Raw genomic sequence first — 17,852 nt, 5'->3', positions numbered from 1 at the left:
TGTTATTTGCATAATGACTCACGCTGCGATGTTCTTTGGGAGAGATTAAATTTAGAAAATGGCTGTGGGTCATGGTGCACTAGTTAGTTCAGACAGGCTTTTTCCGTAATATTTCTCAATCCCTCTGCCTGAGAAGAACTCTTGGTTCACGTCAACTCTTGATATAAAAAATGATCATGAATGAAATCAGAAAACACTTCAAAGCTGTGTGTGTTTGTGCCAATAAAACGTCATTGTGCCAATAAAACGTCATTTCAGCCCATTTCATTAGAATTCAAGTTTATATATATAAAAATCATGTTTTGTAAAAGTAAAAACTAAAATAATGTTTTATCTCTACATACAAAATGTGTGTGTGTGTGTGTGTGTGTGTATATATATATATATATATATATATATATATATATATATATATATATATATATATATATATATATATATATATATATATATATATATATATATATATATATATATATATATTTTTTTTTTTTTTTGATGTGAAAGAGAATTTTACTTGCCTGACCAAATAAGTAGCTTGATTAAAATTTCAATAACAACCAAAACGCGAGAATGATTCATTTAGCTTAAGTGGCGATAGTGGTAGGCTAGTGGATAATATATGTAATATATATTGGCAGTGATAGCCTATTGCGCTGTTGAGGCGCACATAAACTCTCGAGGAGATGAGCTCTGCTCACACAAAGAAACTCAATTATCATGTTGAAATAAAAATTCAACATGTGGGGTTTTTATAGCTTGCTATTTACGACATATGATAAAGTTAGGCATCACACGACCGAAAGTGCTGAATTCCTGAATATCACCTTGATTGAAATGGACAATAACTTCATACAACAGTTCAATAAACAAGTAATTAATATTAATCACTTACGTTTTAGGTGCAATATTGCCTGTTTTTTGTTCTATTGTAGCAGCGAAAATAGTTCCAAACAAGGCAGAACCAGCGCATCTCGCAGCTCAGCCGTTTAGAATGATTCAGCGTTCTGAACGAATTGGTTGAGTGAAGATTCAATGGCCCTATCATAAACAACTGCTTCATTCTTGATTCAGCCTTTTGAATGAATGAATCGTTTGAATAAATGACTCAGTGGCTCACTCATTAAGACGGTCACTTGCCGCCATCTACTGGCGGTTTAATTTCATGTTTAAAAGTATAAATTTCCCACCAACATTTCTTATTTGTATATTCAAAAATATTTAAAGAATCTTATAACATTATTGAATGCAGTTGTACTTTTACAGTGTAAATTATTTAATTTGGTAACAGCCCAATAGTGTCTTACTATTTTAATTTATCAAATGTAAGAATTTGAAATAAAAGATTAAACATAAATTTAATTAGATTGGGGGGGGATGCCCTTTATAAAAGGTTAATAAAATACCCCCAGGGTAAATAACATAAATATGCAGATTTAAATATATCACTGCTGATAAAATTGATGAGAATGTTGCTTGTTTCAGAATAAATTATATTTACAACACACAAAAAAACTATGTAAAAAATTACTCTGACAAGTAAATGACCATTTTAGTTGTCCAAGGGACAAGCACAAAACGCTTAATGTCGAACTCTGTATTTTGTATTTATATTCTCTCCTTTAATATAATATAGCACAATCGATTTTGTCATTTTGCACAACCGATTCACTAACAAATGAGTCGTTTGAAAAGATTTAAAAAGACTCATGGACAGAAGTTTGAATCATTTGAATCCATTCTGAATGAATTCACTGAATCAGAGCAGATATCAATGAACGCTCCTAGATTGAATGAATCTTTGAGATTCGCAGACAGAAATATGTTCCTTTCATGTCCACGCAGTTGTTGAGATATCCATGCCAGAGAAAGTGTGAATAAACCATTTTTAGCTCCAGTTCGTTTGCAGACAGAATGCAGTTCAGGATCTGTCAGCATCAAAGTTGTGGTCTACATGACAGAGAACAGGACCCATGACCTTATAAGATGACATTTTTATGTGAGCCTCAACTGGCATTATCACCTCTCTCAGTAAAATAAGACCATATTTTCTCTCCAAACTTGTTTTGCAATGTGTCACTTAAAACTCCACGAGGCCTTCCTGTGAGCGGCTGTATTTATGCATGGAAACTTGCTAAATGGCACTTTGTTAATGTTGTCTGAATACGTCTGCCAACAGTTATAAAAATGACTTCTTGTTGATACAAGTCTTTCAATGGCTATAATAATAGCCTTGTCAGGCCTGTCATTCTGTCGAGCTGAAAAGATGTTCTAAACAAGAAGAACATGACATTTAGGAGTGAAGGAGAAAAATGAAGCTCTTTCAGAAACAATGGCTACTTCCTGTTCTTCAGCAAATATCTACCATTGTAAAAATCCTCAGAAAAGAAGGGTATATTATGAAGGGATGCGTGATGTGTCCATCATGATTTCAGGTTTCTCAAGCTCAGTGGTTCTCATTTTGCTACAAGATCATTAAAGGTGCCCTAGATTATGTTTTTAAAAGATTTAATATAAGTCTAAGGTGTCCCCTGAATGTGTCTGTGAAGTTTCAGCTCAAAATACCCCATAGATTTTTTTTTTTAATTCATTTTTTTTAACTGCCTATTTTGGGGCATCATTATAAACATGCCGATTTTATGCTGCGGCCCCTTTAAATCCCGTGCCCTCTGCCCACAGAGCTCGCGCTTGCCTTAAACAGTGCCTTAACAAAGTTTACACAGCTAATATAACCCTCAAAATGGATCTTTACAAAGTGTTCGTCATGCATGCGGCATGCATGCGTCGGATTATGTGAGTATTGTATACTGTTATATTGTTTACTTCGGATTTTGAATGAGTTTGATAGTGCTCCGTGGCTAACGGCTAATGCTACACTGTTGGAGAGATTTATAAAGAATGAAGTTGTGTTTCTGAATTATACAGACTGCAAGTGTTTAAAAATGAAAATAGCGACGGCTCTTGTCTCCATGAATACAGTAATAACCGATGGTAACTTTAACCACATTTAACAGTACATTAGCAACATGCTAACGAAACATTTAGAAAGACAGTTTACAAATATCACTAAAAATATCATGTTATCATGGATCATGTCAGTTATTATTGCTCCATCTGCCATTTTTCGCTGTTGTTCTTGCTTGCTTACCTAGTCTGATGATTTGGTTGTGCACATCCAGGCGTTAATACTGGCTGCCCTTGTCTAATGCCTTTTATAATGTTGGAAACGTGGGCTGGCATATGCAAATATTGGGGGCGTACACCCCGACTGTTACGTAACAGTCAGTGTTATGTTGAGATTCGCCTGTTCTTCGGAGGTCTTTTAAACAAATGAGATTTATATAAGAAGGAGGAAACAATGGAGTTTGAGACTCACTGTATGTCATTTCCATGTACTGAACTCTTGTTATTTAACTATGCCAAGATAAATTCAATTTTTCATTCGAGGGCACCTTTAAGTGGTGAACAACAAAAACATTGCCTATATTCAATGTAGCCTATTTACCTTGAATAGTTTTGTTTATATTTTTGAAAGTGAGGGCATGTCCATGTTGGGCAAGGTAAATATGAATTAACATACATTAGTCTCCATATTGATTCTTAAAATCCCAGGACCGACCTGTAACCCTTTCCTAGTGATTCCTGCCATCATGTTTGACAAGAGTTTGCAGAACTAATTGAATTTGATCAGATTGTATCTCAGAACGATGGCAATAAAATGTCTTTCTATTGATCATCTTCGCAGGCTGCATGCAATATCATACAGCGTAACTAGTGTAATCTGATTCACAAAGCAAAAACTCTTTTGTGCTGATAAAGAGCAACTGGTGTCCAGTTATATATTTGGTGTATATATACTTCAAGCCACAGCTAAATATGAAAACTAAGTATGAACTGAAAAAATTACAGTACAGTCCAAAAGTTTGGAACCACTAAGATTTTTAATGTTTTTAAAAGAAGTTTCGTCTGCTCACCAAGGCTACATTTATTTAATTAAAAATACAGTAAAAACAGTAATATTGTGAAATATTATTACAATTTAAAATAACTGTTTTCTATTTGAATATATTTCACAAAGTAATTTATTCCTGTGATGGCAGTTACTCCAGTCTTCAGTGTCACATGATCCTTCAGAAATCATTCTAATATGCTGATCTGCTGCTCAAGAAACATTTAATGTGTACAATTGTACAAAATATTTGTGTACAATATTTTTTTTCAGGATTATTTGATGAATAGAAAGTTCAAAAGAACAGTGTTTATCTGAAATCTAATCTTTTGTAACATTATAAATGTCTTTACTGCCACTTTTGATTGATTTAATGCATCCTTGCTGAATAAAAGTATTAATTTCTTTAATTTCTTTTCAAAAAAATAAAAATAAAAATTCTTACTGACCCCAAACTTTTGAACGGTAGTGTATAATGCTACAGAAGCTTTGTATTTCAGATAAATGCTGTTCTTTTGAACTTTCTATTCATCAAGGAATCCTGAAAAAAAAAAAAGTACACAACTGTTTTCAACATTGAAAATAATCATGAATGTTTATTGAGCAGCAAATCAGCATATTAGAATGATTTCTGAAGGATCATGTGACACTGAAGACTGGAGTAACGATGCTGAAAATTCAGCTTTACATCACAGGAATAAATTACTTTGTCAAATATATTTAAATAGTACACAGTTATTTTAATTTGTAATAATATTTCACAATATTACTGTTTTTTACTGTATTTTTAATTAAATAAATGTAGCCTTGGTGAGCAGACGAAACTTCTTTTAAAAACATTAAAAATCTTAGTGGTTCCAAACTTTTGGACTGGACTGTATATGAATTGGAATCAAATAGAATTCAAATTGGAGATTACGTGAATCACATTGACAGTGTGAATCACAATTAAGTGAATCACATCTGATAACCATTTTGAGTGTTTGAGCTCTCTTCATTATGGTTTGATTTACAGAGCACCGAAGAGAAAGACTCAGTTCAGTTATGAAGATAGGTTATTATCTCATCAACTCAGAACATTAGCTCCTCTAATGTGTTCTCACAGCTCAGCGGCGTGATGTGTGCCACTGTGGAGATCACCTAGTCTTAGTTGTATCCGTCCCCTTAATGTGCTTAAGTAGAAAATTTCAGTTCTGGTACACCCTGTGCTAACCGAGCCCTCATTAACAGGCCAGGCACAACCGCTGAATAATTACACCAATTTCCAGGTCATGTTTGTCAAATACATATTTTAAGCCCCACCTTAATGGATTCTCGTTAAGGGATTACATATTTTAAATGTAAAGTGAAGGCAGTGAATTTTGATATCAAATATAGGAAGTCGTATTGGTTTTTCAGTGGCTGATGGTCACAATAGTTACTCAAAATTAGCAAAAAGTGTTTTTGTTTTCTTGATTTTGTAGTAATTGGTATCTGTTTGTGTTTTTCTTTTCTATAGGTGTATACTTGTTTGGTCTTTTCACCACAGACATCTTCGTGAATGCCGGTCAGGTGGTAACGGGGAACCTGGCCCCTCATTTCCTGACAGTATGTAAGCCCAACTTCACAGCTCTGGGTTGCCAGCAAGCTCTACGCTATATCAGCCATCAGGAAGCCTGCACTGGCAACGAGGATGACATCCTGCGTGCCCGCAAGACCTTCCCTTCCAAAGAGGCGGCGCTCAGCGTGTACGCCGCTGTCTATATGGCTGTGAGTATCTCATAAATCCAACCTAGGCTCATTGGAAAAATGTGCCTTCGGTGACATTTCTGCGAAATGATATTCCTTTGCTTCTTGGATGTTTTTGCAACATTTTCAAAGTGAAATCTCTATTAAGTGGAGCTAAAAGAGCTTTCAGTTTTATCTGAAGCAGATGAGCATGAATCTGGCAACGTTTTATTTTTTTAGGTTGTTGTATGTATCGTGACACTAAAAGGTTAAAGGGTTAGTTCACCCAAAAAATGAAAATTCTGTCATTAATTACTCACCCTCATGTCGTTCCAAACCTGTAAGACCTTCATTCATCTTTGGAACACAAATTAAGATATTTTTGATAAAATCCGATGGCTCCTCGAGGCCAGCATCACTCCCTTCTTTAATGCACAGAAAGCTACTAAAAACTAGGGATGGGCATTTTTCCAAAATATTGTATTCGAATATTTGGGCTCGTAAAAAACGAATATTCGAATATTCGTTTATTTAAATGAGGTTAAACGAGAAAGACGTTATTGTTTTATATTCATCAATATTTTGTAATTATTTCTGAACAAGCTTACGATTAGGCAATATACACAACAAGCTTACATTATATCAAGGTTTTATTTTAGTTCAAAGCATTAAACAATATGTGTAAACAGAAAATATTAAGAACAAAAGCATTTAATATCAAGCAGCGTGAGCGGGAAAAATACTAATAAAGCAGACAGCGCCAGTTATTGTACAAAACGTACACAATACAGTCAGTATATGGTTATCGTGTTTATATTGTTTCACATGTTCATGTTGAGAAAAACAATAATATCCACATGCTCGGGTCAGAAAACGAGCCGTGCTGACAGACGTTGCAGAGACACAAATATAATAATAGCCTACATAACTGTGTGCTAAGCTAAGTTTCTAACAGTAGCACTTTGTTTTCTGTTCGTAAATATATCTCCCTCGACGAAACTTAAAGGAAGCATATGTCTCACAATCATTTTGCTATCAGATAAGTTATCATCTTGGCTCACTCAGGGATAACAGCTGCGCTTACCTGTCGTGAATGCAGTGATGGACAGCTGTCTTTCCTCACTCGACGGGTATTTAGATTTCATGTGCTTTCTCATTATGGTGTTGATGTTATGATAACTCGGTTTCATTAATTAATTTGATCAAAAGTAATTCCATTTTGTAAGATCATTTTCATCTAAGTAATTCCAAACTTTGCAGACGACAACATTATGTGACGTTAAAATAAAATAAACTTGTTAAACACGCTCCACAGCGCCACCCGGTGTATTTAGTTATAACTGCGAGTTTTAGTGCTTAGGATTTATCATGGATTCACTGCATTTACGGCCAGAAAAGCAACATAGTAAAATTCGAATAGTATTTTTATTTTTCGAATATTAATTACAGAACGAATATTCGAATATTCGACTATTTGTGCACATCCCTACTAAAAACATATTTAAAACAGTTCATGTGACTACAGTGGTTTAACCTTAATATTATAAAGCGATGAGAATACTTTTTGTGCGACAAAAATAACAAAAAAGTGACTTCATTCAACAATATCCAGTGATGGGCGATTTCAAAACACTGCTTCATGAAGCTTCGAAGCTTTATGAATCTTTTGTTTCGAATCAGTGGTTCAGAGTGCCAAAATCACATGATTTCAGTAAATGAGGCATCATAAGTGTTTTGAAACGCCAATAGTTCACATGACTTTGGCAGTTTGATACTTGCTCTGAACCGCTGAATCGAAGCAAAAGATTCATAAAGCTTTGAAGCTTCATGAAGCAGTGTTTTGAAATCGCCCATCACTAGATATTGTTGAATAACGTCGTTATTTTGTTATTTTTGGTGCACAAAAAGTATTCTCGTTGCACCACTGTAGTCACATGAACTGTTTTAAATATGTTTTTAGTTGCTTTCTGGGCATTGAGAAAGGGAGTGTTATTGCTTGCAACGCAGGCCTTACTGAGTCATCGGGTTTTATCAAAAAATATCTTAATTTGTGTTCCGAAGATGAAAGACGGTCTTACAGGCATGGAACGGCATGAGGGTGAGTAATAAATGACAGAATGTTCAATTTTTGGGTGAGCTAACCCTTTAATGCTCTATCGCTTTTAAAAAATAATGTACACCTACACTAAACCCAAAAGCAAAGCTAAGAACTCATTTGCTCAAGCAGCCATGTCATTTAAGCTTGTTACTAAGTCTTTAAGCTCTTTTATCATGGACTTGCATTTCACTGGACTCATACCCAAGCACTCCGCATCACAAGTGCAGTGCTGTACCAGGTTTTTAATATTTTAGAAAAGTCATACATATGGAGCTGGTTATGTGATGCAAACTTCAAAATGTATTAGTTTACAAATCATGAGGGATGGTAAGTGTTTGGAGGTGGTAACAGTATTATTCAAGGAACCCAAAAAATAAGTAATTATTAATTGATCATATGCCCTTGTAATCATAATTTGTGAGAAAAGGAATAAACGTTGTTTTACTGCAACTAGGAACTGCAGTGAACTGTATGTATAGGTAAGTTTTTTTACGTTTTTTTCTATGTTGCATAAGGTTCCTCTTCCTTTATCCAGTGCAGGGCAGTGAAAGAAGTATGCAAATGTTATAATGACATCATCTTGTTTGGTTACATTTTATCAGTATATATCAAAGGGAGATTTTTGAACTGTAATGTAGAAAGAATTCTATTTTTCAGCCATTTATTGCATATTTTGACTAGAAGAATTTTTTTTTTTAAATGTATCAAACATGCAAAATTCTTTAAAAATGATCAAGGCACATTTTCCGTACTTTTTTCACTTGATAAACTTTTTTTTTTTTACATTTTTGAAAATTTTGCTGATGCATCTTTGAACGCTCTTATTGGCATGACAGTTTTTTTTTTTCTTGTTTTTTCTTTTTCTTTTTTTTTTTTTAGCGTTGATGGTTTAATTAACATGCTGTGCTTTAGCTGTTAGGTTTACCATGGAAACAGTCTTTCTTGCAAAAGTTGTCTTTAAATGCATCCCTTTTTAAAGCACTTCTATACACACACATGCTGATGAAGGTCTTTAGCTGTTGCATTGTCTTGTGTTGTTTTTTTGTGTCCCACTCCGAACCTTGCATTTTAAGATGGCACGTCAAGTTAAAATAGTCTAACTTTTCCTCCATAAAAACATTCTATTTGTTTGTAACACAGACCTTGTATCTGTGTTATGTCATCTGCGAGTCCTTAGAAAGTTCAAGTGTGGATAAATGCAGGTCGGAGTAATCGGCATGCCGAAAGGTCTTTATAAATGGTTGCGAAAACTGCCTGTTAGGGTGTGGTGTAGGGTTTGGGGTTAGTTTCTGTTGTAGCACTGTGTCCCTTTCAGCATGCCCTTACCTTTCCTAACACCCCTACCTACTCCGACCTGAAGCTATCCCTGTCTCAGAAAGTCATTAGCTTTGAAGTTCTTCAAGAAGGATGTTGAAAGCATGTCCTCTGCTGCTTTTCACATTCACTTCCATTAATGAATGTGATGTAGAGTGACAACCGTCAATCTGCTTTTGCCTTTGAGCTCTTGTTTAAATACAGCGGTCATATGAAGGTGGTTTTGGCTCCTCTTACAGCAAGCACCACTTGTTCATTATATTGTATTCAGCAGGTTTGAATTTTTTAATGGCAAGTGTGAATCAATGATATGTATATCTCTGCTTCATATAGTGATCGCCATGAAGCAGGCTTATCTTGAGTGCATCCAGGAGAGATGGCATCACTCAGGACTGCGTTTGAAATGGAGATGCAAATTCGCCGAAGCTTCATTTGGATTCCGTTCATAGCCTGATCGAGCACAGATATGGCACAAAGCCATATAGCGTGAACACAGTCATTTGTGGCAAGGAAATTTTTTCTATGTAATAGACAACAGAAGAAAGTGGTAACTCTTTTTCCACGAACACTGTGGTCGCCCTGTCTGTCAGCAATTTGTCGGTAGAAAGTGTTGCCATTGAGAGAGGAAATAAGAGTTGGATTGGTGTGAAAAGATCTAATGTCAATTTAAAGGTTGTGTCTGGACATTTCTTGTATGGGATCAATTGGTGACATGATTGGCTTTGAATGAGAGTTTTGAATGAAGCTTTGTTGAAACTGAACGTAATCTGATTTTTTTTTTTTCAGTGCTAATGCACTTTGTGCATCATTAAAAAAATGACTTTAAATGTGATCTGAATGATTTTTCAAAAATCTGATTTTAAAATTTTTGTGGTTGGGATTTGTAAAAATCGTAAACCCATTGAGGGGAAAAAAAAAGTCTGGTCTGATCATTCAGACTGAAACACATTCAGATCAGATTTTAAATCAGTGTGGGTTTGAAATCAGATTTCAAACCATATTTTGTGTTTTTTGCTATGTTTTGCCATTCATAAATTTTAATCCAATTTCAGTTTTGGATCTGGATTTGATTTTTAAAAAATAATTATATTAATTTTATTAATATATTGTATTATTATTAAATTATAATATATATATTTGCAGTTCAAACTACAAACAATACAAATTTATGTTGTATATGCAGTGTAAAAAATTTCCACCTATTTCAACTTAACTGTTGCCTTAAATTTTTAAGTATAATCAGATTGGCTATACAAGTCGTTTCAACATAATTACATTAAAATTAAAAATCGAAATGAATTGAGATAAAAAAGGTCGAAATTACTTTATTTTGATGAGTTAAAATATCTTTTTTTTTTTTTTTTTTTTTACAGAGTAGCAAAAAAATCTGTTGCCATCAAAACTGAATGAATTATCTTTGCATCCCGCAAATCATTTTAGAAATGGGCTGCACTAACCAGCCCCAAAAATTAGATAACATATGAGCTTTACTTATTCATTCCCATTTTAATCACCACTTTTATGGCTTCCCTTAATTTTTCACTTCATGGTCTAATTAGCTACAATGACCCGGTTATGATGCGAGACGTCCCGTACAGCTGAGCAGACTATGAAGGACGGAATCCAAAAATCAAGTAATGAGCATCTGGCTCGGTTTAGCCCTCTCTTTCATCAGTGATGCTGCTGCAGATGTGCGCCGGGCCCACGAGGAAATCACACTCCGTGGGGAGTGAGAATATCTCATACCGGCTGTTAGTCGAGTCGAGCCCTGATGGCTAGAACTCGGAGAGAATCACGGTGTCCCGGGAGGTTCGATTATTAATGTAGACACAAGAAGAGTCTGATTAGTGTCTAGGATGTGCTTTACTGTGTCAGAGAGCTTTGAATTTTTGACTTTCTGCGAGGTGTCTTTGAACGAACGTGCTTCTCCAATCAAATGAACAGATCAATCACATTTTGTATGTAGGGCAGTAAGTGTAGAGCTGTTGTTTTAGCTTGTATGTTCTGCAGTTAGATAAATTCTTCCTCTTTAACATTGTGATTAATTAGAGATTAAAAGGTTGATAATCTAGATTAAATACTCCACACAGAGTATGCAACTTTTTTTTTTTTGTAAATTGGCTGATCGAATGAGTTTTGCAATGATAAAATATTCACAATTGTAGATTTCCATATGTCGGTCATGTGTATAGGTATTTAACAGGTTTAAGTAATTTTAGAATAGTTCATGTACAATGCAGTTTTGTAAAATGTGAAAAATTCTAAAGAACAGCCAATCAAATTGGTCTCTTAAAGGGATCCATTTCAATTAAGAGTCTGCAGTCTAAGTAGGGAGTAGCTCACTAGGTTTTGGAACAGATCTGCAAATACATATTAACACTTTTTTCACTTTTGAAGAATGAGGTGGCAATGAAGTCAGAATAGATGGCGGGATGTTGCGAGTCAGCCCAGAGCTTCATGAATTTGTCAATGTCCTGTGGGATTGACTTTTCTCCAAAAACTATTAAGGCAAACTGAAAGAGTCATTGAACAAATACTCTTTTAATGCGACGTTCTCAATCCTGAACATGATAACTGTTGCAAATACAATAAAAATGTCTTTTATGTCTTCAGATGATGTAAATGAAAGTATATCACAGCTGATGGCCAGTCGACCTGACAGAAATGAGACATTGTATCTCTTGGGGAAGAAGTTCACGGCTGTGCAACAGTGTGTAAAATTGATATTTTGACAACTTACTTTGAGCAGCTTTCAGGCAGTCCAGAGGCTCTGCCCTTGACCTGAGAGATGACGTTTTGTTGCATTCACAAAGACTACATGGTTTTTGACAGTAGCCCTGAAGGCAGATGACTGAGGACTCAACCGGCTTCTGAATCGCACATGCAAAATGTAGGACACATGAAAAGTCAACATGCAACAGTGCTCACAACCCATTTTTTCACTTCTGGAGTCTGACATACTTCCAAGTTAAAAGTTTTTTCGGTAACACTTTAGTTTAGGGTCCAATTCTCGCTATTTACTAGTTGCTTATTAGCATGCATATTACTAGGATATTTGATATTTATTAGCACTTATTAAGCACATATTAATGCCTTATTCTGCATGACAATATTTTAAATCCTTAATCCAATACCTACCCAATACCTAAACTTAACAACTACCTTACTAACTATTAATAAGCAGTAATTAGGAGTTTATTAAGGCAAAAGTCATAGTTAATAGTTAATAGCGAGAATTGGACCCTAAAGTGTGACTGTTTTTTTTTTTTTTTTTTAAAGTAATGATACACAGATATTAAAATAATTAAGCTAACATTCAAAAGATTAGGGTCAGTAAGAATTTTTTTCTTAAAGAAATTAATATGTTTATTCAGTAAGGACATATTTGATCAAAAGTGACATTTTTTTTGTAACAAAAGAAAAGTCTGTACTACTATTACTATTTCAAAAATAAATGCAGTTCTTTTGAACTTTCTGTTTATCAGAGTTCCCCAAAAAAGTTGATTTTCACAAAAATGTTAGGCCACACAACTGTTTTCAAAATCAATAATAAGAAATGTTTTTTTTAGCAGCAAATCAGCATATTAGAATGATTTCTGAAGACTTGCTGATAAAATATGTTCACATTTTTTTTAAATGGTTATATTTCAGAATATTACTGTTTTGACCATTTTTTTTTTTTATCAAATAAATGCAGCCTCTTTGAACATAAAAGAAAAAAATAATAAACTTACCTTTTAACCTTAAATTCACCTTACCTCTAACCTTTGAATGTTAGTGTGTTACAGCTGATATTAAAATTCTATTTTATTTTTTTTTCACAAAAAAAACATTTGAAATGTGTGTTCCGTGGCGGAATGTCTGTTTTTGTTTTGGTCTGTGCAAAATCACACATTGCCAATTTACCCAATAGTATTTCGCCACCCCAAGTTGCCAGTTGGCGGAAAACACATGCAGCGAATTTCAGCCATGGAAGCCAGCGAACAAACTGGGTCAGAGATTGCAGATTCTACCTGAACTAAAAAGCCTCAGCATCCATCTAAAAATCTCTATGAACGGGAGCATATTAAAATGCGATATCAACTCATCAAACCAATAAATCAACTCATCAATTTACAGTGCTTTCCAATGTCAATTGAGCTCCTCCTGTTGCGTGTCCTCAAACTGGCAACCCGCGTGAGCGATGAGTCTGAGGAGGAGGGGCGGGGCAAACAATATTTTGAATTTGGACTGCAGTTCCCATTTCAACCACTAGTTGTCATTCTTACATAGCGCACCTGTAATGCCGCTTTCCATTGCGTGATACTATTCGTCTCTGCTCAGTTCGGTACGGCACGGCTTGGCTCGCTTCACTTTCGGTTTGCTTTTCCATTGCAGTTAGTACCGCTTCAAAATGGGTAGGATTTTATAGACGTCTACCAACGAGTCTGCACCTCATCTACTGACCATGATATAGACACTTCTTTTTTCAAGTTGTGTGTGACAGTCGTTTAAAGCAAGTCGTTTTGCGAACAAATGATACTGTGGTGGCTGTTACTGACAATTTAATTTTAGCGGGTTTGGTGTCTCATATTTCAAATCCAATGACGCTGGTAGTGACGATTCTCTCTAACCAATCAGTGATCTGCAGTGTTTACACGTCAAATTTAGTATCGGTATGGCACGCTTGGAACCTCAACCGAGGTGGTACCATTTAAGCAAGCCGTACCGGTCCATACCGAGTTGTCCCTTGCAGTGGAAAAGCACCAGAAAGTGAGCCGTATCGAGCCGTACCAAACTGTACCATGCAGTGGAAAAGTGCCATAAGTGAACTTTAAATAATGCCAAATGACTGTGCTGCTTAAATAACACTATATAACTGCTAGAACAAAAACACAAGCTTCACATTTCTGTTTTTAAAACCTCCAGAATGCCCTGACACATAGACGTCCATTGTAAGTGCATTACAGTATTTTTGTATGCATCATATAAAAACTAAGTCATACATATTGAGATTTGAGGACACTGAAAATGCCTGCTCACCTCAACTCCTCAGACGGAATAAAATCATGTCACAATGTGACAATGACCTTTGAATACTAGAGAGAGACACTGAAAAAGTGAGACTATACAAGAGACGGTGCTGTAGTGTCAGCCAACAATTACTGTCTTTGTGTGGCATCCTCAGGAGTGATGACTGATTATCTACGACCTTCAGCGCTGACACACATGCATACTCAAGAATGAGTCGGCAGGACTGTCCCACATTTATTCACGTTTTCTCTTTCACTTTGCTATGACATGACTTTTAAAGTTACAACACAAATCTCCCTCTGGATTGTTAGGCTTGCTTTGGGCACTCTCTCCCTTTGCCTTGCCTGAAATGTGTGTTTGATTGCTGTTCACCTCCTCATGAGCCTCCCTTAGAAAATATACACACTCATACACACACAGTGACATGCCTATATCCTTTCATAGGACTCAACCATTAATACACAAAGGGTTAGTTCACCCAAAAATGAAAATTCTGTCATTAATTACTCACCCTCATGTCGTTCCACACCCGTAAGACCTTCGTTCATCTTCAGAACACAAATTAAGATATTTTTGATGAAATCCAAGAGGTGTCTGACTCATCCATAGACAGCATTTAGCCACCACTTTCAAGGTCCAGAAAGGTACTAAAGACATCATTACAATAATCGACATGATTACAGTGGTTCAACCTTAATTTAAAGTAGAATACTTTTTTAAATAATGACTTTTATTCAACAATATCTTCTTCTGTGTCATTCTCAAGGCTGTTTACGTTCAACGCTTCTAGGTTCATCATCTTTTTTTTATCGCACATTGAATTTATTTTAATATATTGTGCATCTCTACCCTCAAATCTTTGTTTTATCATCCTGCTTGTGAAAATATGCTAATGGACTTTGTGTTAGTTCAGAGTAAGTTTTAGTGCATTGTGTTATTGCAACCATTTTCCTTGTGTTTTTCCATCTGATATGTCTGTAAAACAGGGTATGCATTACGAAACAAAAGGTTGAGAGGGCTAGTACACCAAACGTTTCAGTAACCACAGAAGTTATAAGTTAGTCAGAGCACATTTTTTCACCTAGTCACAAATAGATGCTTGCTTACAGAAGTCACATTCATCTGAGGAGGTAACCATAACAACAGTTTCTGTCACTGTTTAAGGCTCTCTCAAGTTTTGTGGTGCTCCATATGTCTCAATTATGATTACGAGGTTCCAGAGTCTCCGTATGCTGACATAGTTCTGTTTGGAAGGAGGAGGGATTATGTATGTGCCCTGATAACCATTGACATCTGCATCTCAGATCACCTCCTGAGGTCATGTGGTTTGTGTGGTCAGATTGCTATGCATTTTGGAGTATTTTTACATTTGATATTTTTGTTTGGTTAACTATCCAACCAGTAAAAAAACACATAAAGTGTACTTGAATACCTGCTAATCAAGGGGTAGAGCTAGGTTGTGTGAGATAAAGCACAAATGGTTGCATATCAAAATCTAATCATTTGTTACTTTGTTTTTCTCTGATTTCAGATGTACATTACATTTACGGTGAAAGCCAAAGGAACTCGTCTGGCTAAACCAGTCATGTCTTTGGGTCTGATGTGCCTGGCCTTTCTAACGGGTATTAACAGGGTGGCAGAGTATCGAAACCACTGGTCTGACGTCATCGCAGGGTTTATCATCGGTGTGGCCATCGCCACCTTTCTAGTAAGTTTTTCATCAGTTTCCTGTTGTGTATTTCTGTTAGGCTCTATGTAGCAGTTGACACAAAATGAAAGTTCTGTCATCATTTATTACTCACCCTCATGTCATTCTAGACCTATGCAATCTTCTTTCTTCTGTGAAACATAAAAATGAGATGTTTTGCAGAATGTCCCGGCTGAACTTTTCTGTACAATGAGTGTTAATGGGGATGGGGACTGAAAAGCTCCAAAGTATGTATGTAGTCCCTTAGGCTTGTGCACTATATTTAGGGTTCCATGGAAAACATGGAAATATCAAGGAATTTTAATGGAATTTTCAGTCAAAGTCAAGAAATGAATAAAATCTTATATTGACCTTTTTATTTTTTTTTTATTTTTATTTTTTTTACATTTTTATTTCTTGAGTCCATATGTAAAATAGTTAAAATGTACATTTCAATGTTAACTTAAAATTCCCTTATTTGCATGGCTATATCTGATTGGACTTTACACTGGACAGTGATCTTGAATAGTCATGATCAGACCTATATATTCATATTTTGAATTAGCTTATTATTTTTATGTCTTCAGTTTTGATTTGAGTTTAAATCTTAGTAACTCTGTAATGTGCTTTTGTCTCTTTTAAATATTTCAATTTAGCTTTTTTTAGTTTTAGTAATTTTAGTACTTCTGCCTACACTTATTTCAGTTAGTTACTAACACAGCACTACTAATTTTTTACGTTTGTTTTATTTTTTTCAAATAATTTAATAGTTATAATAATAGTTTTAAAATTTATAATTTACTTTAGTTCATCTTTATTTAAATTTGAAAACGTTTTAATAGTTTGTTTTAGTTAACTATAGCAACATATACAGTCAAACCAAAAATTATTCAAACATTTTTGATATTTTTTATATATTTTTACTAGTGGGTGTAGGACACTATAGTTCATTTATGTAAGTGAGGATAGCAAAATAAAGTAAACTGTGACATATTATACCCAAAAATTCTTCATACAGTGGACTACCAGTAAAATTGATAAAAATTTGCAACCAAAAATTATTCAGACAATTTGACCTGACCATGTTTTGCTTAAGTGTTATCTGACATAATTAAGATTATTTTGTTCTGACAATTTAACTCTGAGATCTTGTCTCATTGTATTACCATTTTTTTTAAACTATAGTGAATAAACTGTATTAATGAATGAAATGTTCAAGGTTTCTGAATAAATTTTGGTTTGACTATATATTGCTAACATATTGTGAACAAAAAAAAGTAATCTGCTAGAAATTGCTTTTTATGAATACAGTCTCTTTTTTTTTTTTTTTTTTTTAAATGTAGTAATCAAAATTAAACTACGGAAGAGGATTAGGGCCAAGCAATAATAAGAAAATAAAACCATCTCGAGATTAAACTTGTTAAATTTCGAGAAAAAACTTGTTAAATTTCGAGAAAAAGTTCGAGATAAAATGTTGAGAATAAAGTCATTAAATTACGAGAAAAAAATTGTTAAATTACGAGAACAAATTCGATAAATTGAGAAAAATTTCATTAAATTTTGAGAAAAAAGACGTTAAATTACGAGAAAAAACTCATTAAAGAAAAAAGACGTTAAATTACGAGAAAAAACTCATTAAATTTTGAGAAAAAAGGTCGAGATAAAATGTTGAGAATAAACTCGTTAAATTACGAGAAAAAAACTCGTTAAATTTCGAGAAAAAGGTCGAGATAAAATGTTGAGAATAAACTTGTTAAATTACAAGAAAGTCGAGATAAAATGTTGAGAATAAAGTCATTAAATTACGAGAAAAAATGTGTTAAATTACGAGAACAAATTCGTTAAATTACGAGAAAAATGTCGTTAAATTTTGAGAAAAAAGACGTTAAATTACGAGAACAAACTCGTTAAATTTTGAGAAAAAAGTCGAGATAAAATGTTGAGAATAAAGTCATTAAATTACGGGAATAAACTCATTAAATTACGAGAAAAAAGTAATTAAAGTACGAGAACAAATTCGTTAAATTACGAGAATAAATTCGTTAATTTAATGACTTTTTTCTCGAAATTTAACGACATTTTTT

General features: G+C 34.4%; 1 protein-coding gene across 11 annotated transcripts in view; it reads left to right on the top strand.

Annotated features, from left to right (window-relative positions):
* Positions 1–17,852, top strand: part of plppr5b (phospholipid phosphatase related 5b) — an 83,405-nt gene that overhangs the window by 40,853 nt on the left and 24,700 nt on the right. For all 11 annotated transcript variants that reach the window (XM_048174823.1, XM_048174821.1, XM_048174822.1 and 8 more), the window contains 2 exons: positions 5,448–5,698; positions 15,613–15,789. In XM_048174823.1, the coding sequence (XP_048030780.1) occupies positions 5,448–5,698; positions 15,613–15,789 (428 nt within the window). The remainder of the gene's footprint in view (positions 1–5,447; positions 5,699–15,612; positions 15,790–17,852) is intronic.

The sequence above is a fragment of the Megalobrama amblycephala genome, linkage group LG22, assembly GCF_018812025.1.
Source record: "Megalobrama amblycephala isolate DHTTF-2021 linkage group LG22, ASM1881202v1, whole genome shotgun sequence".
In the NCBI taxonomy this organism is placed as follows: Eukaryota; Metazoa; Chordata; class Actinopteri; order Cypriniformes; family Xenocyprididae; genus Megalobrama; species Megalobrama amblycephala.
Note: the sequence above shows the minus strand (reverse complement) of the source record. Positions and strands in the feature narration are given on the sequence as shown.